The sequence below is a fragment of the Clarias gariepinus genome, chromosome 24 (genome assembly GCF_024256425.1).
Source record: "Clarias gariepinus isolate MV-2021 ecotype Netherlands chromosome 24, CGAR_prim_01v2, whole genome shotgun sequence".
NCBI lineage: Eukaryota > Metazoa > Chordata > Actinopteri > Siluriformes > Clariidae > Clarias > Clarias gariepinus.
The window spans coordinates 9,078,982-9,104,857 of NC_071123.1; the positions used below are offsets into that span (position 1 = coordinate 9,078,982).

Here is a 25,876-nt window from a genome sequence, read left to right on the forward strand (position 1 = left end):
TGGTCGTGGATATCAGGTTGGAGAAAAGTCAGCAGTTACAAAATTTTATTCTAATGACCAGTGGTGGCTCAGTGTTAGGGCTCTGAATTACTGATCATACGGTCGTCGGTTCAAGCCCCAGCTTTGCCAGGACCGACCCCGTGCTCTGACCCCAGCCTACTAAGAAACAGCTTATCAAGAAATATTGTGAAAATATCATATGAACATACAGTATGCTCTTCTGTTCTATCAAACATCATATAGGGTACCTCCAGGGTCCAGGTTCGATTCCTGTCTCTGTGTGCATGGAGTTTGCATGCTGTCCACGTGCTTGGTGGGTTTCCTCGAATACTCTGTTTCCTTCCACAGTCTAAAAACCTGCAGATTAGGCTAACTGGCATTCCATGTAGTGTGTGCCCTGTACCAGATTGGCACCCTGTCCAGGGTGTACCCAGCCTCAAGTCCTAAGTCTCCTGTGATAGGCTCCAGGCCCCCTACAAACCTGAATACAGGATAAGGCGGTATAGATTGTATAATAATGCCTTCCCCACTATACTTTTTTGCACCATCCATAATTTATCCTCATCATTGCACTACTGTATATTCCACCCTATTTATTCTGTATGTACTGTATCATACAGAAAGTCATATACTGTACGCACATACTGTATGTATATCATGTTGAGCATGTTTAACTTCTTGACGTCTTCTTCATTGCACAATGTTTGCACAGTTATACTTTTATTTTTTTACCATATATACCTATCTTTATCACCTACTGCACTTTCTGTTCTCTCTCACCCCTGTATATACAAACCAATACCTTCACTTACCATATTGTTATTTACTGTAAATAGGCCACTTATGCACTAGTTGAATGTTGAATCTTATCTAATCTAATCTAAAATAAATCAGCTATTTTTTCACTCAGTTGATAAAACATTAGCTAAACAGCAAGCTAGGTTTGTCTAAGTAACATATGATTATTTAAAAACAATGATAACTTCCTGACTTTTACATAGGCAGAGTTTTCATGTGCACACAGCTACAGCAAGGTAGCTCGTATACGGCATTCGTACGGCGCCGTGAACGCCAGTTGCACGCATCGTAACAATGTCTAATTAGCATCTTATTCAAACGAAACAGGCTGATTAAAAACATCCTGCACCTGTGTCTATTCTCCCGTGGTAGAAAAAGAAGGTAGTGCTGCACCACTGTGTGAACCAGAGCACCACAGCGCATACACTGACGTGCGCTTTGGAACACATCTCTGTTCATTACAGACCAATTTGTGGCACCTGTGAGAGAGATTAGGGATCTGTAATGAATGAATGAATGAAAGGATGGTTCAAACGCATGCGTGGGTCTTTTTGAATTATTTGTTTCGCAGATGTAGGCGGAAAAAAAGAAAAAATTATTCAAACGTTTGTCCTGTCTCCTTTGTCTGGTCGAATCTTATTATGCCATGTATGAATTAAAGTTATAACACACCAGCTTTGAGTTACACAGTAATGCAAGCCATCTGGTACTAAAGGACAGGTTTGAGTGGCATTACCGCGGATAGTTCATGCATTTCTTTTTTTTTTTGTTGTCAGATATATACGACATGTTTTAATCCATGGTTTTTCCTGCTTTTTATTTCATTCCAAATATGCAATAATCTCCATTGAATAGTTAATATTGAGATGCGTCTGCTACTTATAGATGGTGAAGCCTTCAGAACGGCTGACAAGGATGGATAGGATCAATAATGAGTCCATCAGCGAGACAGTCAATGTTTGATGCTTTAGAGATAAAGTCAGAGAGATTGAGGTGGTTTGGACATCTTCAGAGGAGAGATTGTGAATATATTGATAGACGTCATGCTGAGGTTCTTCCAGGCGGGAGAGGTCTTGAAGAAGACCAAAGAGGAGATTTACAGTATGGATGCAGTGAGAAAAGAGGACGCAGAGGATAGGGGTAGATGGAGGCAGAAGTTCGCTGAGGCGACAGCGAAAGACAATGAAGAAAGCATTCATATTAGCTCTAATCTGAGGTGCTGGTTGTTAATTGGTGATTTCTGAGGTTGGTAACTCTAAATTAACTTCTCCTCTTTGCTTTCTAGGGATGAGCCAGTTTTATCATGATGTGCATGATGGAACAATACTGTTCTTGGAGGCGGGATTTAAATCGGCATGTTTTTAGCACATTTATCACAATAATTGTTAATTATTAAATCTCAGCGTCAATTTAAACTAATGTTGATGTTTATGTGATTTATAAGGAATAATTACAATCATTGAAAAAATACAAAAAGAATGATTGCAACTGTTTGCCACGTTCTGTTAGCAATATTGTGTGAAGTTACAGTATGAAATCTTCCCGTCTGTGTTATGACTGGTCATCTATTATGGGTTAGAAATCTATGGGTCAGAATTCACATAATTTATTGCTTGCAGTTAAGACCGATATAGTGATAAAGCCGGAGGTCCATATGACATTGAAAAGTCCTTCCAGGAGGCGAGAGGCGAGCGGTTTAATATTGAAGCTTTTGAGAACACCTTCTGCACTGCAGACATGTTGCCGAGGTTTCATATTACGGTATTACAAACTTTGGTGAAATGAAAATCCTTTTCTATTTATCCCCTATCTTTGGAAGGGTTTGTGCCATCATGACAGTTAAATAACCGGTTTCCTTTTTCCTTAGTTGTGTGTTTCTGACTGTGTGCATTCTGCAGAAGAGAATACCCGACAAACTTTGATTAGCTGTCAAGTCATTACAAGTGCATTATACCCGCCGAGGAAAAAATAGCGTCTAGTAATTACTACCTTCCAAGCTCCATAGTTTCAAAAGACAGGCAGTGCAAAGAGGGAATCTGCTTAGCGATGGTGTAAAAAAACTGAATGAATAAGTTTCTAATTTAAGGAAAGCAGAGTCAGCTGTGGTGTTTTGAGGATCCTTGGGAAAAGCTGATGGGTTCCTTTATTTGCCTTGTGTTCTACAGCTTCCAGCGTCTTTGATAGCTAGGGTCATTACATTTATTCATTTAGGATCGCTATATTTATTGCTGCTGAAATAGTTAGAGGAGTGTATAGGGTATTGTACAATGGCTTTCCCAAACAACACTTTTCGGAATTGGGCATTTTTCCAATAGATATTCCCTTATTTCCAGCTTTGATAAGGATTATGATGGTGATGGTGGTGGTGGGGAGCACAAAACACAATGGTCCAAAATCCCCCACAGTTAAGTTGCATCATTCTATTTGCATCATTTCCATTTTCATGAAACTATTCGGTCAGAATGAAGATGTTTCATTGTTGGAGGAAGGTGACCTTTAAATACATGTGCAGTGACACTTCCTTCTACGTCGACAAGTGGAGCTGAATGATGGTAGTAAAATGTTCGCCATAAAAATATATCTACTTATATCTACTAAGAACCCACCTTGATTTCGTTCACCCATTTATACAGTAGCTTGTGGGGTTAGGGGCTATATCGTGATAATGTCAGTGCTATATTGCGATATTTTTAATTTATTTAATTAATCTTTTTATTTATTTTTTTTAATGTATATATATACATTTTTGCATTTCAGTTGGTAATACATTGTATGGACAAAAGGATTTGGCCAAATCTGTTAGTTATTGATTTTAGATGTTTAAATTTAGGCCCCTTTACCCCAGTGAAGGGCAATATCAATGCTTCAGCATACCAAGACATCTTGGACAATGCTATGCTTCCAACTTTGTGGCAAAAGTTTGGTGAAGGCCCTTTTCTATTCCAACATGACTGCACCCAGTGCATAAAGCAACGACCATAAAGACATGGTTGGATAAGTTAAGTGTACAATTCATATCAGCACCCAGGTATAGTGATATCATATCGGCTGGTCCCTGGTGATTGTTTATTTAAAAAGATCTTAGTATTACAGCATTTCTCTGCTGTTGTCTGGGATTAAACCTACTGTATGAACATCAACCTACTTCCCACAGAATGTAAAAACACCAATTACATGTCTTTGGACGGTAATTACATGGTTTTGTTGACTCTCTATATTCCTGTTCATCCATCACTGCACTCACTCCTGAGTCAACCGGACTGAACCCCCACACTGTCAGGTTTAAATTAAAAGAGGACCGGATGAGGTGCCTACGGTGCCTCGATGCGCTTGCCGACACACAGCACACACAGCAAAGGAGGCATTTAAGTCTGAGACCATTTCCCGAGGAAATACAGAGTAGATATGTGTCACGTCAATCAGTTACCACATCCGGAGGAAATGAGCCAAGAAAGACAGTACATGCAACCAGCAGTGAGCCATGGGAAGTGCTGCCATATAAGGAATGAGGAGAAGGAGGTGAAGCCTTGGGATCAAACTGAGAAAAGCCCAGGGAATTTCACAGTCAAAGAGAAGAGCCAGAAAAACAAACAATCTAATAGATATAACCATTTAAATTATAACAAATCTTTTACAATATCGGTACGTTGATTAATGATTAAAGCCTGTTTTCATTTTAATAATACAACCACATTAGCATTCCATAATGATTATGTTTATTGCAAAAATTCCATCTTTTTCTTATTATTAATTTTTGATGTCATATATAGTATATTATATAGTATAATATAATATACAAATAATAAATAAAAAAAATGGCAGCACATGGCGTAGTTGTCTTGCACCTCCAGGTTCCAGGATCGATTTCTCCTCGTGGACTGTGTGCATGGAGTTTGCATGTTCTTCCAAAGCTTCCAGGTACTTCGGGTTCTCTCCCATAGTCCAAAGATGAGCAGATTAGGTTAGTTGGCGTTCCTAAATGGCCTTTGGTGTGTGAATGCTATTCGGGCGTCAATCTGGAAACCCAACAACCCAGATGGCACGCAGACAGACCAAAATGACAAATATTACATAATATTACATGTTAATATAATTATTAACCATAAAAGGTCTAATCTTCGTCATCTTTTATTAAAATGACATCATCATTTATGACAATTCCCCACTTTTCTGAAGAATCAATGCACATGTTGAATCCTTATCCAAAGTTGTGAAGGTTTCAACCTCATCCATATGATCCTGGATTCTTTAGCGCACCCTCACAGTCAGATTTCACACACAGCTCATGTTCCGACACAGATCTCATCCTCCCGGATGTTTCCGCGCGCTCACCATATTGAACGGTAGGACCCTGCTGCTCAGGAGCAAGACCTCAATCTTGTTTTTCCTCCACCCACAGTTTATATTTATAAAAGCGATTGTGCATAGATGACACTGTGAACGAGCCTGCTCACTATGGTAAATCAGGGTTTTATAAGAAAATTACATAATGTATACCACCTAGGAACATTTGTACGGTGTGTGTATGTGTGTATCACCCAGCCTCCCCCTCTTTCACCACTTTCAAACCATTTTCTCATTTTAACTTCTTTTTCTCAATAACATATTTTTTTACCCTCACTCTCTCAAATCATGTTTAATTATCTGCTCTGTCCCAGTTCAGATCTGGGCCATTTCTATTCTGTGCAGGCAAGAAGAACGAGGCTTAAACCTATTTCAGCATCGAGCATGAGCAATCTCGTGCCTGAGTACAGCCATGTGCACATGCACACACAACGGCGCACCGAGCAGGGTGCTGTAAGGCCATTATTCCACTTACAGAATCACTCGACAACAGAAGCTGAGTGCAGTTAATGGACACTCAAGTGTCTGCACGAAAAGTAGAACCTCTAAGTACTCCATGTCACGTTCGGGACACTTAACCATCAGCCAACCAGCAAAGATAAATTTCCAGGAAAAAAAAAAAAAAAAGATCATTACTTTTACTCAGAAAGTTCATTTATCCATTCATCTTATCCTTTGAATGCTGGGAACGCCAGTTCTAGTTGGTCTAATCTGTATGTCTTTGCACTGTGGGGAGAACATGAAAACTCAGACCTGTGGCGGGAATCGAACCATCAATCCTGGAGATGAGAGGCCACAGTGTAAACCCCTAAACCACTGTAAGTACATATCAAATCAGCGTAGGCATTGTGATAATATCTTATCAGGTGATCCCAGGTGATCACCACCCCTGATCAACAGTGGCAGCTTAGGTCTCGAACCCATGGCCCTTAACCATTTATACCACCACTGTGCCCACTTAGAAAGTTTTTGCTAACTTTATCTTGGGGCTCGAATCCATGACCCTTAACCATTTATACCACCCCTGTCCCCACTTAAAAAGTTTTTGCTGACTTCAGCTTGGGAATCGAACCCATGACTCTTAACCATTTATACCACCACTGTCCCCACTTAGAAAGTTTTTGCTGACTTCAGCTTGGGAATCGAACCCATGGCCCTTAACCATTTATACCACCACTGCGCCCACTTAGAAAGTTTTTGCTAACTTTATCTTGGGGCTCGAATCCATGACCCTTAACCATTTATACCACCCCTGCCCCCACTTAGAAAGTTTTTGCTGACTTCAGCTTGGGAATCGAACTCATGACCCTCAACCATTTATACCACCACGGCCCCCACTCGAAGTTTTTGCTGACTTCTTTACTGCTTTCTTTCTCTGGTTTAAAAAGTGGTATTAACACAGGATAAGAGCATGAATTTGTACAAGGAACTTACGTAATACTTTTCGTCATCCTCGTTGTAGGCCAGTTTGACCACACCATAGGAACCCTAGAGAGAAAGCAAAAAAAAAAACTGATTTCAAGAAAAAAAAAAGGTTTAGCTGATTTGGTTTGATTACTTGGTATAAAAAGATTTCAGCAAGAACCAGACTCTCTCTTGAGTAATAAAATTTTTACATTTAAAACCTAAACAATTTCAGAAAGGTCGCATAAAGCTGATTTCTTTTTTTTTTTTTTTTTTTTTAATAGTTACATGTCTGCGGTTGTAATGTATAGAAATAAACACCATAGTTTTGAATGAATTTTCATAACAGATTTGCATGTTTCACAAGATAGAAAACTCATCTTATCTTCCTGAAGATAAACCTGTTCAAGTTTAAGGTACTCGCCTTGCCAATTTCACTCTTCAGTTTGTACTGGTTAAGCTGAATGCAGTCCTAAGAGAAAAGAGAGAGAAAGAGCGAAATTAATATGAGGAACAGAGTATCAGATCACTACATGACATGAGATTCGAAAACACATGACTCTTTGAAATGTCACGTTCATACTGTACATTTGTGTGTGTGCAATATACTGTAGCTCACTCATATTTCGCAATCGTGGAAAAGAAACAAATGAACAGAGAGAGAGAGAGAGAAAAAGAGATTTAATTAAGACAACAAACATCTCAGCGATCGTGTTGTAATTAAGCAGCTCGTAAAAACGCTATGCTCATAACCCGGAAACAGACACTAACATGATCTCCAAAGCCACAGGCGACTTATAAAATGCTATTCCGCAAATGCAAAAAACTTACAATAGCACTGCTTCAGTGATGCAGAATTTGTTTATCATTATCTGAATATTTCCCTTTACAACACTGATAAGTCTCAGATGCCTGTAACATGCAAATAACGCCTCCTGACCAACACTAGATGAGTGTTTCTGTGGGAAGGTAAAAAAAAAATAAAAATCAGTCCAGTCAGTGATTAACAACAGGTATTTCTGTTGTATGGGCACATGGATAATGTACAGCCCTATGACATGCATGCTTTTAGATCATTTACACCAAATTCTGACCGTCACAGCAGAATTCGAGACTCATCAGACCAGGCAACTCTTTTTTCAATCTTCCGTCGTCCAATTTTAGTGCGGTATAGCACTATAGCTTAGTCTGGCACCAACAACCATGCCAAGTCACTTAAATTACCTTTCTTCCCCGTTCTGATGCTTGGTTTAAACTTCGGCAGATCGTCTTGACCGAGTCATTGAGTCGCTGCCATGTGATTGGCTGATTAGATACTTTCATTAGGTGTACTTAATCAAGTGAAAGATGAAACGGAGCGGGCATTTAAATGCTCAATTTGGTCACGTTATTTGATTTTAAGCCCTTCTAAGTTTTTCTAATGCTCAGTGTTCCATGCCTCTGGTTTAAAATTAGTCGCTAATACTCACTTACCGCTTTATCGTTTATTTAGTGTCGTGGGGACCTGAAGCCTATCCCAGGAGACTTATAGCCTGGACACACACACATGCACTAACACCCTCATTTATTCACTTTTGGGAATGCCAATTAGCCTAACCTCCAGGTCTTTGGACTGTGGGCGGAAACCAGAGAACCCGGAGGAAACCCACCAATCATGCACACAGAGACGGGAATTGAGCACCCTGAAGGTGCAAGGCGACAGTGCTAACCACTACACCACCGTGCTGCCGTCACTAATACTGTAAAGCTCCAGGCTCCAGGTTCCCGCGACCCTGAATACAGGATAAAGCGGTAATGATGATGAGTGAGTGAGAAACACTTGCACATGTGTACACACAAATCATCTTTATTTTATATGGACTTACTTAACTATATATCGTAAAAGTAGTAAAGCACAATGCAATGTAAACTACGATGTAAACTACGAAAAACAATAACTACACATTATATACAATATGGTTAAACAATGGCATTTTAACACTTCAACAGAGTTAACACTAACACTTCAACAGAGTTAACACTTTAACACTTCAACAGAGTTAACACTTTAACACTTCAACAGAGTTAACACTTTAATTAAGAGCTTCTATTCGACTGTTGCGACAGGTTTAAGCCTGCACTTCACAAGTTAGAGGGTGCACTGTTTTGCTCTGCCTCGGATGTCACACTGCCTTTCTGATCAACTGAAGACGTCACTCTGCTCTATTGGGATTGTCGCCCCTCTCTGGGATACTGTGTCCGGTCTCACCTTCCCTCTCTGGCTCAGTGATGGACCTCGCTTTCCTCTCTGGTGCCACTTTTGTCAAGACATCTCTTTTTATAACTGAACTTCCAGCTAGGGTTGGGAACCGAAAACCAGTTCCAATACGGCACCGGTACCCATATAACCGGTATGTACCGGACCGAAGCAGAACGCAAATTTCGATGCCCTATTTCGGTGCCTTAAATGCCTGAACTGTCGAGTAAAATATTTGTTCTCCGGGGTTATGATGGCACAGTTGTAATAAGCATCAGATTCATTAACACACATGATCGCTAGTAAAACTTTAAATACTGCATTCATGGGGGGTCAGAAATGATTGGAAAAATAAATTATTTCCTTAATTAGAAAAATCTTGGGAACTTCAGAAAGCTTTGATAATACAAATCCAAAACATTGTTGCAGTAATGTTACTGTCCATTTTATTTTTGTAGATTAAAAGTTTATTAGATTAGATAAAAAAATTAAAAGCACAAATCATCAGGAAATGAGACCATCCGGGATGCGCGTGAATGCTACCGTTACACTTGCTCTGACGGCAGCAGGCAGTCTACCGCTATCTTAGCTTGCTAAATTAAACAACTTTACTTAAATGCCTAAAACTGTTGACCATGTAGCAAAAAGGAGTCCACCGATTATGATGACAACAGCAGCCTTTCCGCAGGGTAGTCGTAGGCTAATGTAATGTTAATCGCAAAGTGCAAATCTTGCATTCATGCTAACAAATGGTCAAACTATTTGTAAAATATTAATGTAACATGGATTCTGTTTATAATTATGGCTTTCCAGCTAGTACTAGTAGTACTACAACAGTGACCCTATTTACTCCATTTAAAATTTTTATTGTAGTTGTGTTAGGTGGCTTATTTTTTGTTGTTTTTTGTATTTACTTATATATTTATATATACTTTAAACTTTTAATACAGTATATTGTTCAATTTTAGGCATTAAATGTTTTGTTTTATAAAAATGTATTCTTGAGTCATCCACCATCATTTTGTGGCTTTTGTAAAGTATCGGTTCAGGCATTGTTTTGGCACCGGTACCGTTTTAAAAGTATCGATTTGGCACCGGTATCGGAAAACCCCCAAACGATACCCAACCCTACTTCCAGCCTCCTAACACACAGTATAATGCAGATTAAACCCTGCTATCCATTTCACCCAGATGAGGATGGGTTCCCTGTTGAGTCCGGTTCCTCTTAAGGTTTCTTCCCATTACCATCTCAGGGAGTTTTTCCTTGCCACTGTCGCCCGCGGCAACAATCTTATCATTTTGATTCATGCACATTCTCTTTTTATACAAACCTTTCATAATTCCTTTGATTGTGTAAAGCTGCTTTGCGGCAATGAAAATTACTATACAAATAAAATTGAATTTAATTAAATCGAACTTTTACATAACTGTCCAGGACCTCATCTTGACTTCGTTTTATGTCTCAGGATGTGCAACTTGTTTTCTGAGCACATCTCTTGAACATGAAGTTCACTTGGGTTTACGTTGCGATGCACTTCTCTACAAGGTGACAAACCCCGAGTCCAGAAATACAAACGATTCTGAAACGTCACGGTTTACGAATAGATTGTTTCGGTGATTTTCTTTGAGCAAACTGTAACAGGGAGACAATTTTCACCTTGAGTGGTTCGTGCAATGCAAACGCTTAGTGTGAACTAAACAGGTATGCTAATGCAGATGCTAATGCTCGCCCTGTCTGTGGCAGCATGAGGCTGATTCAAATTCAAATGCATTCAATGATCACATCTTTTCAACCATTCCTCGTCCTGACCTGTGAAAATACTAAACGCTACCAATAGCTACTGTACAGTATGTCATCCACAGTAGCTACAGCAGCAGGCGAAACAGAACTAAGAATAATCATTTTTATTTTCACCTTCACCAGTACATGTGCTGAAATATAAATCTAATGTTTATTTGAATAATCTCAATCCACTGCCTGCTTCAGTAATTTAAATATAATCATATTCAGTTTAAAAAATGCAAGAAAAAAAAAGTTGCAAAATGAGAGACTATAAAAGAGAGAGAGAGAGAGGGTGCAGACGGTATCCTCTAGAAATGCTCGGCAGACGCTACACTACGCCACACTCGAACACACACAGAGCATAACATATCGATAATGTATTTATATGGTGGATTATGAGCTAAAACTGCAGACGCACAACCATGCATGGAAATTCGGTGGAACCGAGTAAAGGTATTATATATGCACTGCTTGGGAACCAGACAGACGACCAGACAGAACAACACTAGTACATGCTCGGTGAGATCAGCACTGCAGTGGAGCCACACACACACACACACACAGGGTAATAAAACACTGGCACAGTCTACAGTATCAGCCACCCCTGTCAAGTAAACCTGCCCATCCATCTATTGGCTATTTCTTATTCAAGACACGAAAGTGCTGAGCTAGACACACATACACACACATGCACACACATGCACACACATGCACACACATGCACACACATGCACACACACGCACAACCGCATGCACACACACACGCACAGACACACACGCACGCACAGACACACACGCACAGACACACACGCACAGACACACACGCACAGACACACACACAGACACACACACAGACACACACACAGACACACACACAGACAGACACACCTATCCTGTCTTCTCATTACAACCAAATATAAAAAGGCATAGTTAAACACACACACACACACACACACACACACACACACACAGGTATGATGATAAAGCCAAATACAAACCTAAAGCCATTTAAATAATATATGTTTTATGTACGTATTATGATATTTAACTACAGTAGCTAGCAAGAAATAAATGAACATTTAAGAAGTTAAGGGCTTATGGTTAGTAAATCCGGAAAACTGCAAGAACTTTGTACAGTATGTAACCATATCTTTAAATGCAGTGGCAAAATTCATCAAAGACTCTGATGAAACTGTCTGTCATGGGGAATGTCCCAGGAAAGAAAGATCCAAGACTTGCTGCAGAGGAGAAGTTCATGTAGCGTTACCAGCCTCAGAAATCATCCATTAATAAACAGCACCTCAGATTAGAGCCTGCTTCACAGAACTTATGTAGACGAAACTGAAGAAACGTCCTACTGACAGCACTCCTGTAACTGGCTTTAACCTTCCTCCCTTTCACAAGTGAGGACATTCCTTGGACTTGATCTTCTGCAGTCCCTCTCCAGTAACAGATATCAATGTTACCCCATCTTTTCTACTCATACAAATCTCTCTCTCCCTTGTGTCTTCCTTTATCCTTTTTCATCCCTCTAAAAGCCTGACCCCTGTTCCTCGTTACCATTAGAAAGAGCCACCGCTGTCAACTAAGTATCACTTACACCACAACATCCAGGATCCTAAAGCCTCTGGCTTCAAAGTGGGACATTCCACAGAGACTGCCCTTTAGGCCGTCACTGAGAAGCTACTGTACATGTTTCTAGATCAGCCAGGCTGTCATCTGTCCTTGTCCTTCTTTACAACTACTGGAATCTGTGGTACAGTATGGCTTTCTACCTGAAAGATCCTGTATGGATCCACATCTGCTCCGTACACTTTTTACTGGTGCCCCATCAGGCTCAGTACTTGGTCCTCTTCCGTTTTCCCTCAATTCTCTCCTGCTCAGGTGCTTGTTCAGAGCCTTTTCATTTTGTGACAGAACTACCGCAACTCCCTCCTGGCAAGCCTTCCTCTGTTAGATCTTTGACCTTTGCAACTGGTACAGAATGCAGCCTCACTTTATTTCACTTCCACCACTGGCTTCTAGCTCTCTGCGTCGGTTTTGAAACACAGATGCTTTCTTACAAAGCCAGAAACGGGGCTGCCATATTTACCTAAAAGCACTTTTCATACTCTGCACTGAACCACTCTCCATCCAGTCATCTAGCACTGCTTGACTAGTCCCACCATCTGTCAGGGTACAAGGAAGGCATGCATCAAGACTCTTTTCTGTTCTGGCACCCAAGTGGTGGAACAAACTTCCTCTTGATGTTCGAACTGACCATCATCAAGGTTTAAAAAACTTTTCACATTAGGGACCCAGAATGGTTCCTGAATGCTTGTGAAGCAGCATTCCAAGCTCAGGAACCGTTCTAGAGGAACTGTTCTGTAGGAACCGTTCGCGATGCGGTGTACTCTGGCACAAATCGAATTTGATATGAAAGCCAATTGTACCTGTTAACAATGTGATGTCATCAGTCACTGCCATCTCTCTCTCTATCATGACCCACTGTAGCGATAACTCATAATTTTTTAATTTAACTCGGGGTCAGTCTGTGCCTTATAAGAGATTATCAGGTATTAACAACTGTCATTGTCGCAAAGCAGCTTTACACAATCAAAAGAAAATATGGAAGATTGATGCAAATATGAAATGTGATGCAAAAGGCACGGAAAAAAAAAATTTAAATAGCAAACAACAGTTTGTTCTACCTCATATGATATTTTATATTATAATAAATAAATGAATAAAACAAAGTGCAAAAAAAGGGTATCTGGTGTAAAAACTACAAAAGCAAGGAAGATGAAAAAAGCCAGCCAACAGACCGAGCGAAGGATCCTTAACCTGTGGAAGAGATGAAAATCGCATAACAGAATTAAAGATCAAGTAGCTTGACCTCAACCCTTCACTCACCCAGAACTAAAGCCCTAACAGCGTATAAACAATCTTTTAGCGAGAAAGAGAGACAGTATCTTCTACTGCAACGTCGGGCCATAACGGTCATCTCACAAAAAGAAGACAAATGAATGTGACACCCTTAATGTGACCATGTATGGTCAATATCTAGGTCTCCCAGATATATAACTATATATAGTGTATATATAGCAGATCACTGTTGTTTTCATCAATCAGTGCCACAGCAGGAGCTGTCACTATACTTCGAATAGAAGAATTTGGTGATTGACATCAACACTTGAAAGGAGCTGAAGAAACTGAGAAGTGTTCCGAACATTTCCTGAGAAATAGAAAAGCAGTGCCAATGCACACACACACATTAATAATACGACGTACAATAATAAGTCAATAAGCCCTAATTACGCAAATTATACTAATAAACCTAATTAAGATGTAATAAATACGGCAGCCATGTGCTCAAGTACATTTTGGGTGATAAACCCACTTATAGATAAACTTAGCAGCTCTTATGCTGGAGAGGAAAATGATGCTGTAAACAATAAGGAAAAGCAGCAAAACTCCACCATCTGGTCCTTTCTCGCTCACGTACTTTACAGCTGATGGACTGTTCGAAAACCTCCAGAGCAAACTGTGACACAGGCGTGAGATACCACCGCATATACCGTACCGTGTTTGTTTCTCCTATTATACAGTACATGGAGTGCCTGAGAAATAGGATGATTTTGGTTTTTGTAGTTTGGAAATCTCTGGAAAAGTATGTTGATATGTGCATGCGGGTTGCGTTCAGATGTAAGACAGATTTGGGTCACATTTGGCAGTAATGAATGTGAGCTGTCAAAACAGACAAATCTACTGTGAGATGAGTAAAAAAAAAAAAAGGCAATTGTGCAGTGAAGCTGTTGACGTGAAAATAAGCAAAGAGTCACTAACAGATATTTATATCATATCATTGCATCAAGCAACAGCATGTAAAATGTGCAAAAAGACATGATTTGTAGCATCCTTTATTAATAGTAATGAAAAATAACCTAGGGAACATAGAAAGTTAACATGGATTACACAATGGTTAGTTCCGACCGAGTAATCTGGTTGGACGAGAGGCGTTCCACGAGTGGTGATAATAGACAGTAACAGCACTCAGGTGGTCTAACAACCATTAATTAAGGTAAGTCGGTATGGTCCGCAGTACTGGTAACAGGGGAGACCAGCTGCCTGCCAAAACCTACCCTACACCCAGTGCTACACCCAGCACTTTCAGCAAAAAACACATCTCATAACGTTATGTCATTAAAGCAACACTCTGTCTCCTTAGTAATTGCTTTCAAGTCATTCTGAATTGCCTATGAACCATCCATGTTGTTTTGTTCACTGCGAACATAAGCTAACTAGCTTCTAATACCAGTGTGACTCATAAATCCCTCTCCATTCCTGATCAAGGGCACTACTTAGTACGTGAATCAAGGGATTGTGCACCCTACATAGCGCACTAGCTTTCAGCCAAAACACAGTATTGGTGCTGATTTATTGTTTTTTTTGTTATAAGTCATACATATAACAAAGAATGTGTGTGACAAGGAAGCTACATTGGAAGTTTGTGTAACATGGACGTGACTAATCTTACTTCCCTAAGCATTTTAAGGTGACAACTTTAAAACAGTTTTTAATAACTGTTTTGAAGAGATGAATTTATATATGTCCCAAAAACAGCCATTTTTCACCGTTATACTGTTTTGCTTTAAACAATAATCATTTAGTTGACAAATTATGGATATTTCTATATGTATTGATTGGAAAATTAGTGTAAGCTTCTAAAAGTAAAAATTGTTGCTTAAATTAAATCGCTCTGCACAAAATTGAGAATTTCTCCTGAAAAAAATCTGTAGTGTCCGTAACCACGTCAAACTCATGTTGCAATACCTTAACAACTTTTTCAGGTTCATGTCTTTTCATGTGAAATCTAAATCTAACCTTGGAGTCGTTTCATCTGAATGACAATAATTATCATTAAAAAATTCGGTGGAGCCGAGTAAAGGTATTATATATGCACTGCTTGGGAACCAGTTACAAAAAAGTTACGGACACTACACCTACAGTAGGTAAAACACTTTTTAGGACCATGTTTTGTTTTTTTCCATTTTATGCTATTTGTGATTGAACCCCAAAACCCTAAAAGATAACATAGCTGATAATCTAAAGTGGAGTAAATGGAAATATTAAGTCACCAGCTCAATGCTAGCCCTGCTAGTCGCATAAGCATATGTGCTTAATTTAAGTTAAAGATTTATTATCTGTTGATAATAAATGGTGTTTGTAGATAAAAGCAATATCACACTCAAGGTCATTCTTGGGTTGCGTCCCCGTGATTACGATCGCATTAAAGCCGTGCTGATATTCAGCACAACAGCACTCCCTCTCGAGTCATATTGCTTAATAAAGACGAAATTGTGTTGCATGTTTTTTTTAGATTATTCTCATTTCTATTTTTTTTAAGTAAAGTCTTTGGGATAAACTTGTAGAGAAAGACTTTCACACATAGATGTGTCAGTGTTGTTCACTCAAAATTAATGGCCTCCCACAGATGATAAACAGGCTGTCAAAAAGCTCCGCTAGGTGCAGCTCTTACCAGACGGATCTTAATAGCTTTTGTGTTTAAGCTTTCAACACGACTCTTGTTGGTTCCTAAAGCAAATACTGTCAAGTTTAAAGCGGTGCGTCATTTCATGTCAATCTTCAAAAACCCAAATTTGGAACTAAATACACAAAACATGGTTATCACACCTTTACAAACTTCTGAGCTTTAACCCGAAAATGGAAGAAAAAAAATCAAAGCAATAAGGCATTTATTTGTATGTACAGTAATGTCTATGATATAGAGGAGCTTTGTGAAATTTCCAGATATGCTTTTTCTTGTGAGAGAACACACACACACACACACGCTGCTTCTGAATGTTCAATAAACGCCATATTAAATGCTTTGCTAACATGAAGACTGGCAAAGCCTTTGTGCATGGCTGTTTTATAAAATGATGGTTAATGAATGAGCTGATCCATTTGCAACTTAAAGATGAGATGAGTGGATTCATGAGTGCGGCTCATGATCGCATGTCCATAGCCTGACCATCTTGTCTAAAGGAAGGACATAAACCGTAGAAAAGAAGCCATTTTAAACTTGGCATAACGAACTGACTTAATGAGGATCAGACGGAGGCCGCAGTAACCACAGCAACAAATAAACACACCAGACCAATGACTGTGCAGTCCATCTGACACACAGAGAGACAGAGAGAGAAAGAGAGAGACGGGCAGAGAAATAGACCAACAGCAACAACAACAGATAGACAGAGCAACAGTGATAGAGGCAGACAGACATAATGAGTGACAGAAAGAACTAAAGAAACAGACAGACAAATAGATAACCAGTCAGAGAGAGAGAGAGAGACAACAGAGAAAGAGAGATGATGCAATAAGATGATATTGAATTTTTTGATGTTGTTGTTTTTTTTTCAAAGTACAGTGGAACCTTGGATTACAAGCATAATTCGTTCCAGAAGTGGGCTCGTGTTCCAAAACTCCCGTAAACTAAATCTAATTGTCAGTCCCTTAAACAACTAATTTTACACATGACTATTTAATGCACTGTTGATTTGATCAATCCCGTTCTTTCAACTACTGCTTAAAACTACTAACATTTTTTTCTGACCTGTTTCTTAAACATGATTCAGTAATGTGGGTGAGAAAGTCTGACAGAATATCTAATTGGACAAGAGGCATTTTAAGATATTCCAGTACCTCGGCATATAAATTACTCCGGTCCGGAGGCGAGATCTTAAGGTGAAATTTTGTATTCACAGAAAAGCATTTTCCCGTAAGAAATAAAGTAAATGCAGATAATCCATTCCAGCCACCCAAAAGGTATTACTAATATTTCCAATTTCCAACCCTATAATTAGATTTTTGCAAAAAGAAAAACAATCAAAACATTTAAGAAATAGATGTAAATTATGTCCAATTTTTAATTTAACAGACATTAAACCTCAACTAACCCTAATTTATGATTAGGCTGTGATATCTGCAAGAGGAGGTGTTACTGATTATGTAGGGTGCCCAAACTTTTGCACAGTGCCATAATTATCTTTTTATTACTATTTTTTGTTCAAGGAATAAGTAGTAACTATGCATCAGTGTTTGCTGAAAATATTGTGCATTTTTTTCATTTCCAAGAGAGACTGTGTTAACATCTTTTTAATTAAAAAACTCACCAACATCTGTTAATTAAAGGGTGCCTTAACTTTTGCATAAAACTGTATAAGTTGGTGTAGCAAAATAACTGGTTAAAATCAAAATCTGTTGATAATATGTAAAACCGTTGCAAAAAAGCAATATCACACGAGACTGAGTGCTGTTGTACTGATTATCAGCATGTGCTCTCTCTTATGTTATGTTGCTTAAATATATTGTATAACTGTAACGTGTAGGCATTAGTGTAAAGAGCAGCAGTGTGGCGATTCGAATAAAACATTTGGCAAAAAATGATTTGTTTCAACTTGTAGCAACACATTTTCAGACAATCAACTGTAGTAATTGGATTTCTGTTTCAGCCTCACTAATTAAATCAATCTAGTCTTGGTAGTGGACACACACACGCACATGCACACACACACACACACACACTTCTGAAGCCCACCTGTGCATCTGAGATGGACACCCTCTTGGACTCGATAGTGGGCCGACGTGCAGCGCGTGGCGAAATGTGAGAAATGCGCTCGGCTCCGCCCCCTGCTGACAGGTACGTTCCTCTTTCCTGAAGTGACATCTTTCTGCCAGAAAGGTGTGGCCTTTGGGGTGGAGCCCTCTTATACCCCGCCCCATTTCTCAACCCGTTAGTGGAGGGGTCAGTTATGGTGATGGCGGCCATCTTGGTGGACAACGGCGTTGGCGATAAGGAGGCGGAAGGGGAATCGGGGTCGAATTCTGGCCCGGCGTACCCGGGGTCGCTGCTCATCGCCATGGAGACAGGGCTGTGGGAGGGGCTCAGAGGGAGAGTGGAAAGGGTTTGTGAGAGGGTTTCATCAACCGGACACCCTCCAGCTCGCCGTCTGCGGTCAAAGAAAGAAGAGAGATACACGCATAAGTGATATTACGTCTGTTAAACGTGACCGAAGAACAAGATCAGTAAAACGAAGTGCCCAAAGTGTTAGGAAAGATTAAAATCAAATAAATGAGAAGAAAAATAATTAATGGTGAAGGAAGAAGACTTTTTTTTAATCCTATAACTAATCCATTATTTATTATCACCTACAGCACACTAATATACTGAATATGTGCCTTAATAGTCCATGATATATTATAGATTTAAACTACTTGGCCATAATATAAGGTACAGTTATATATGGATAAGGATATGGACTTTATGAAAAATCACAATGATTCAGAAATGCGCTTAAAATGTGACAAATTATTCAAAGGCAAATAGAAAGTGAGATAAAGTAAAATAGAGTGAGAGAAAGATGGGGAGAAGGAGAGAAAAGTAAGAGAGAAAGCACAACCAGGAATTTATTATCGTCACGAACTGTGCAAGCGACAGTGCAAGTTTAAAATCACTAGAATTGTCACTTGCACTTTTGCACACAGCCTTTCACACCGATATGTGGCTACTTTTTTTAAATATATATTCATCCATATTAGTCTAACATGATGTATTAATGTAACCATCACTAGGTGATAGTACGGTGTCTTGTATGTGCCGTGCGATGGATTGGCACCGTGTTCAGGGTGAACCGCGACACCCTGTCTTAGGGGTGACCCAAGACTCCTGGGATAGGCTCTCGGCTTTCTGCAACCCTGTACAGGATAAACAGTATAGAAAACGAATGAATGAATGAATGAATGAAAAAGATAATTTTTTTTGAAAGATGAGTGAATTTTTTGGAATTTATTTCATTATTTCTTCAAAAGTTAAAATAAAAAAAAGGCTGTGCATGTGTTTTGTCATAGTTCATCATTTTCTGGTAAATCCGACCTTTTGTATTATGATGGCTTATTGGACTACGGCCTTATATTTGATTGGTTAAATCTTTGCTGCATGGAGAATGTTAATAATTGTTAATTATTGAATGTCGTGGCTTCTCGGGGACTGTCGCCCTTGCACCTCCAGGGTCCAGGTTCGATTTCCGTCCAGGCTCGATTCCCGTCTCTGTGTGCATGAGGTTTGCATGTTTCCTCCGGGTACTCTGGTTTCCTCCCACAGTCCAAAAACATGTACAGTAGGTAAGGTAAATTGGTGATCTCAAAATGCCCGTAGTGTGTCCAGAGTTTACCCCGCCTCGTGCCCCAAGTCTCCTGGGATAGGCTCCAGGCCCCCCTCTGTAATGCCTGAATACAGGCTTAAGCGGTAAAGGCGATAAGTGAGTGAGAGAGAGTGAATGTCGGTGTTGGCCCGACCTTGCCTACCACGTACCCCCACTGCACCACTGACCGTCTCAAATGCATTTGGACTGCACCGCCTGTCCACTTCTCTCACCTTCCTCGGGATATCCACTCTTCTCTCTCCCACAGCCCTTCTCCATTCATAAACAATAATACCACTTTGCAAGACAGTGCAAACCCATCAATGTTATGGAAGAAGCGTGGTTAGAAAAAAGTCGGTGAGGATTAAACATTTTATCAATGGAAAGAGGTCATGTGTTCTGATGAGTTCAGATTGACCCTATTCCAGAGAGATGGGTTAAGAAGGGAAGTGCATAAACCCATAGTGGCCACTGTACAAGCCTCTGGAGGATGTGATATGATCTGCGGTTGCTTCATTTGGTCAGGTCTAGACTTAAAAATGAAGTCTGATGACCTAAATGTACTGAATGACCAGACTTATTGGAAACACAGTGGGCTGTATTAGAGACTAAAAACTTGAACTGGAAATAAATATGAATTTGTTTGTTTACTAAATATACTTAATTATACGTAATACTTAATTACCAAACCCTACATTATTGCATCACATCAGCTACTGTACCGTATTTTAACCAAGTCAGTTTCTAGACAACTAATAAATGATACGCTGTAGTTTTGACGTGACCAGTTGGTTAATTAATTAATCGATTAATTAATTAATTAATTAATTGTCCACGCCACTAATTTAAGCCAATCAATGAAGTTTCAGATGAAAAGTATGACAATAACTATTACAGATATAATCGAGATCACACCTTGCTCTTTGTGCATCTGATGCAGGAATCATCAGTATTTCCATTTGATCTGAAAAAATGTCAGTTTGTCTTCTCGGGGACGAAATAGAAAACCATTCAATGTGCAAACGACGGGAGAAAATAGCTCACTTTTCATCCATTCATACACAGGTTGTATAATATGAATGCCTTTGACGAGTGATCGGTAGGAGAGGATGCTGTGACCCTCAGATACACAACAGGTGGTCTTCCCGTCTCCCCTGACAACCAACCATGATGAGCCCACATGGGTATATGCGCCAAAATTGCAGCCTGTACTTTTCACCCTGACACCTGCAGATATCGGCCCATTAGGCTGTACATTCCCAGTGATTAAAAACTAATGAAGGCCAGAAATGAGTGCAAAAAGAGGCGCTTTTCTGATGACCCTCTCAACACTGCTCCACTCACCAGCCCATGACCTGCTGCAACAGTTGCCAAACAACTAAAACAGCTGCGAATCAACAGATAAACTAGGAAGACACATAAATATTTACATATCACAGAGAGTGCACGCTGCTGAAATATAAAACCATACTACTGTCCATGGTAGATGTGAATGCTCATTTTGGTATTTCTTGTAATCTTAGCAAATAGTATTGAAATGCCTGTTGAAATATGAGGAGGAGTCAAAAATGATCCGCACTCAGGTTACACTAAGACCTTTGTTGGCCGCACGGTCGTATTAGCACTTTGCCTTCAAGGCTCCCGTCTTCCCCAGTCCGTGATGTGCATGAAAGAAAAGCAGCGTACAGCGATTTGTTTTTTTATGGTCTGAGGGTGAAGAGACATGGATTCTACATGGAGACATGAATTCATTGCTATGAGCCTGAGATTAATCAGCAGAGTATGGAACGGAAACATCCTCAACCGCCGAACCAAGAAGTTGTTCAAAAGTCAGGTGGAAAGTTGATGCGTACAAATTTCTGGGATTCTCAAGAGCCAGCATTGGATTATTATCAGGAAAAAGGTTCAACAATCAACAGAACTCAATAAAGTGAGATGCTTTAGAGATGCTAGAGCTGAAGATGAAACTTTAAATTGAATGCATGGGAAATGCTCTCCGAGAGCTTTATGATCTTGCATGATAATGCACGTCCACGCACTTCTGCCCACTATGTCGACTTTGTTTTGAGGTGTTAAAGAATCCTCCCTAGAGTATAGCTATACAGTAGATCCTGCTCCATTGGACTTTTACCTGTTTGGTTCCCCTGAAAGCAGCCCAACAAAAACAAAGATTCACTTCTGATGAAGAAATGAAGACAGCGGTGCATTCGTGGCTCGCCTCCACCCCCACTTTTAATGAGGGAATACATAAGTTTGTTAACAGATGATGTTAAAAGTGTATTGCAAAGGGTTATGTAGGAAAATTATATATTTATCTTTTTTTTTTTAAGTTAATTTAAATAAATTCTACAGCTAGACTGCAACAAATTTTTGGCTCAAACCTGAAAACAATACAGTAAAGCAAACCCTCGAATGCATCATGTGCAGTATATCAGCACAAATACAGTACACTAAAACTAAACTCCAACAACAACATTAACTGGGAATATTACTTAAATCTTTCCTGGCTTCGTATAAGGAATAAGAACATCTCAGTGTTTTAAACCCTTATATACCAAAGCAACTTCCTAACTATTTAATGATGCTAATTAAATAATGACTCCTACATTTTGTATATTTATAGTAAAGTTTGTATGTAATGTAACATCTGCGAAACTATATCTCATTTTGTCTCCCTGTTGGAGCTGAAGTCTTGAAACTGCAAAGCGCTCTGTCTCGGTTACCTCTGACTGTTAAGACGCGCTGACACCGGAGACTTTAACATCTGCTCACAGAAAAAGAATAGAAAATTATAAGAAAATTACTTTACACCGTCTGAGCAATCAGAATCAGGGATTAAGCTGAATAATGGATTTTAAACCATTTCTGGTAACGTTAAATATCATATTGCTTGATTCCATCTGCCTATTCATTTTTCTTTAAATTCTAAGGATGGTACAGTACAGTCTCTGTCCATTTTCTATTCCTAATCAGCAGTTTAATTTCTCTTCTTCGTAATTGCTGACCAATAATTGTCCATTAATGCCCCTAAAACTACAATAATGATTCACTAAGCAGACATTAATTAATAAGAAAGTGCTAATGAGCAACAGGATGGAAGCCGGTGCAAGAATGATCCATTATGGGCAACTAAATTCCCCGAACTTTTGTCTAATCAGACATTAATTAATTAATTACTAAAGTACTCAGCTTGATGCCATTAACGGCCGGCAGAGAGCTCAGACACGAGCACTACAACAGAAGGACGATTTGCATTAAATTTTTAATTTTTTTTCCCACATTAATACATAAAGGATCTATTTTCTTAATATTTTTATAGTAACGTATCTGTATAGATGGCTTTTTAAAGGTAGGAAATGCTAATAATCTTCTACCCATTGTTAGCTGTTTTTATGTTATCATCATCATAAAATAATAAAAAAATAAATAAACAGCCTGGTCAACTGAAACTGCAATAAAACATTTTTATATCCGTGTGAAAATCCTGATAAGAGCTGATAATAGGGGAGCGAGGAACATGGGATGATGTTGAATTTACAACGGAAAAAAAAAGAAAAATCTGAACATAATCTCAGACCTACTGCCTGGTTTGCCTGAAAATATTTAAACTGATGTTCTACCTTCTTAGTCTGAAGCTTGAAAAAGTGAACAGTTACAAAATATGATTTATTGGACTCGTAGTTCTGCAACAGAAGCATTAGGATAGTTAAGATACTAAGTGTTTTATACACTAGTACTTTATATACAATATACTATAAAAGCAAACTTATGAGCAAAAGAAATGTTGCGCTATAAAAGAGAATGATACAAAATTTGGAATTGTATCCAATTGAATCTTATCCATAATTGTGTTTGCCTTCTTGCATGAAGAACACAGTTAAGGAACGGGTAAATACTGTAACACCATCATGCTCAGTAGAGCGTTACTTTATCCCTGCTAACCTACAGTAAATCACATCTTCTCAGGGCGCGTAAAATTTCCCATGCAATTATGTCCAGTTGACATGTCTTAGTACCAAAAGTAAATCAAACATTCTGATTGCGCATTTTGTCTTCACATCATCATGGCCAGTTTAAATAATGCCAGCTGAGAGAGGGCCATCAGAACGCAAGCAGACGTCACCAAACCAGTTGGAGTTGACAGGAAAACCATTTCCAGGCTATGAAACAGTTTCCCGTGGAAAGTGGTTTCACTGCTGATCACCCAAAAAGCTCGCCCAAACAAGCTCGCCTAAACAAGACAAGACAGAATAATTCCATGGCATCATTTGAGAAATTATACAGAAACTGCTGTCTGGTTTTCCAGGGTTATACACAATAACTCGTCAGACTGTTTGGCCGCAGCTGGACTTGCTGGACATGCAGGTCGATGTTGACTCTACGTCATTATCAAAATCGACAGATTTTTTTATTTCTGATCCTGACTGAGTCTTTGTTAAGCGTATTATTTATGATTCTTGCTTTAACTACTGTAGGTTGGCTTTGTCATTTTTTCAGCGATTTCTGTTTTTATAAAAAATTTTCTTTGATGTCTTTTGTCTTTGGGATTCTCCGCTGCTTTCTCTTTAACATTATATTCATACAAAGTCATCGTGAAAATATAAGTTCAAATAAGTGTAATAAACGAGCAATAATAATAATTAAAAAAACTGGCAGCTAATGATTTCTTTAAAATTATTTTTTATTTTTTTCTCGATTTTCTCCCTAATTCAGTCGTAGCCAATTCCTCCCCATCACTAGGGGGCTCCGACATTAAGGCTACTACTACCATTTAGCCGGGAGGGCCGAAGACTATCACGTGTTTCCTCACGTGTTTACTCCGAACCGCGTGACGTCAGCCGACCGCATCTTTTTGAACTGCTCGCTCACGCACCGTTAGAGGCGGAGTAACACACTCGGAGGAAAGTGCTAGCCGCTCCTTCCGTGTGCGCGAGCTCACAGACGCCCCTGATTGGCTGTAGAGCCGTGATTAATGTGGTAGCTTTACCACTGCGCCACTCGGAGAGCCAGCAAATGATTTCTATTTCCAAACAGTAAGGCCTTGTTCACACTGGCGTTACAGTAAGTTTTTGGATAAACGAACGTGCTCTGAACGTCCTAGACGTTTACGTTGCATTTTGTGGTGGCGCTTGATTGACTTCAACACCGGCGTTGGTTTGTCTCTGTCTAACGTCAGCCTGCAGCACCAACTGTAGTTTGTGTGTTAACCTGTGGGGGCAGTCTTGGGAACTGGATATGAAAGCCCGCCGCTACCGGGTTCACTCTCTGACTGCACAACGACGGATTAAAGGAAGTTTTTTTTTTGTGGTATATGAAGTTTTTCAACAATTTATTTTATTTTATTTTGCCCTTTTCCGCATTTCCCTATGTATAGCGTGTAGGATCATGGGATATATCGGGTCCTCCGAAGCGTAAAATGAACATGCAGAAAACGAACTAGAAGCGGTTTCCTTGCGTTCGTTGGGTTTTGAACGCCAAGAAAAAGCTGCATGCAACGTATATAATGCCGTATAAACGCGCAGCCGGACAAACGCACGTCACCAAAGCCCGTGTGAACACTCTCATTGACTCCTATGTGTAGAAAACACTCGCCGCTTGATCCGCGCTCACTGGACGCTACAAACGCAAAAAAATAAAAAATAAAACAATTGATTTTAACGCCCGTGTGAACAAGGCCTAACTGTTTCTAGTTGAGTTTCTGACTGATTTCCAGTTCAGTAATACGCTGAATGAGCAACAATGTGAATTTCACATTCTGGCCATATCGAGGAAGTTCAGACCCATTAGCGACCCGTACGTGCTACTGTCAAGAGCTACACTCAGCAGTGAGTACTTGGGTACAACCTCATATTCCATTCATTAGACCGGTGTGAGCATTTGTTTGAATTAACTGCTGAAAACGGAAGAAACCAACAAGGATAAGGAAAAATCCTTTAATTGAAATTTCTTAATTTAGAGATAAAACTGACAGGAAATGAAAGTAAACACAATGTACAGTAACTAAAGAACATTTCTCGTGTAAAACATATATTTTTGAGTTAGCAACCTTCATACTGTACTGTTATCTGTGACTTCCTGTTTACCTGAGGCACAAATATGAGATGAAAAAGGCGCCAAATTCCCTCATCA

The 25,876-nt window shown here is 39.4% G+C and overlaps 1 protein-coding gene across 4 annotated transcripts in view; it reads right to left on the reverse strand.

Annotated features, from left to right (window-relative positions):
* camkk1a (calcium/calmodulin-dependent protein kinase kinase 1, alpha a) overlaps positions 1-25,876 on the reverse strand; it is a 114,290-nt gene that overhangs the window by 36,986 nt on the left and 51,428 nt on the right. For all 4 annotated transcript variants that reach the window (XM_053485536.1, XM_053485537.1, XM_053485534.1 and 1 more), the window contains exons 3-5: positions 18,145-18,556; positions 6,971-7,018; positions 6,577-6,630 (exon numbers count right to left, since the gene is read on the reverse strand). In XM_053485536.1, coding sequence (XP_053341511.1) covers positions 6,577-6,630; positions 6,971-7,018; positions 18,145-18,468 — 426 coding nt within the window. In that variant the 5' untranslated portion in view covers positions 18,469-18,556. The remainder of the gene's footprint in view (positions 1-6,576; positions 6,631-6,970; positions 7,019-18,144; positions 18,557-25,876) is intronic.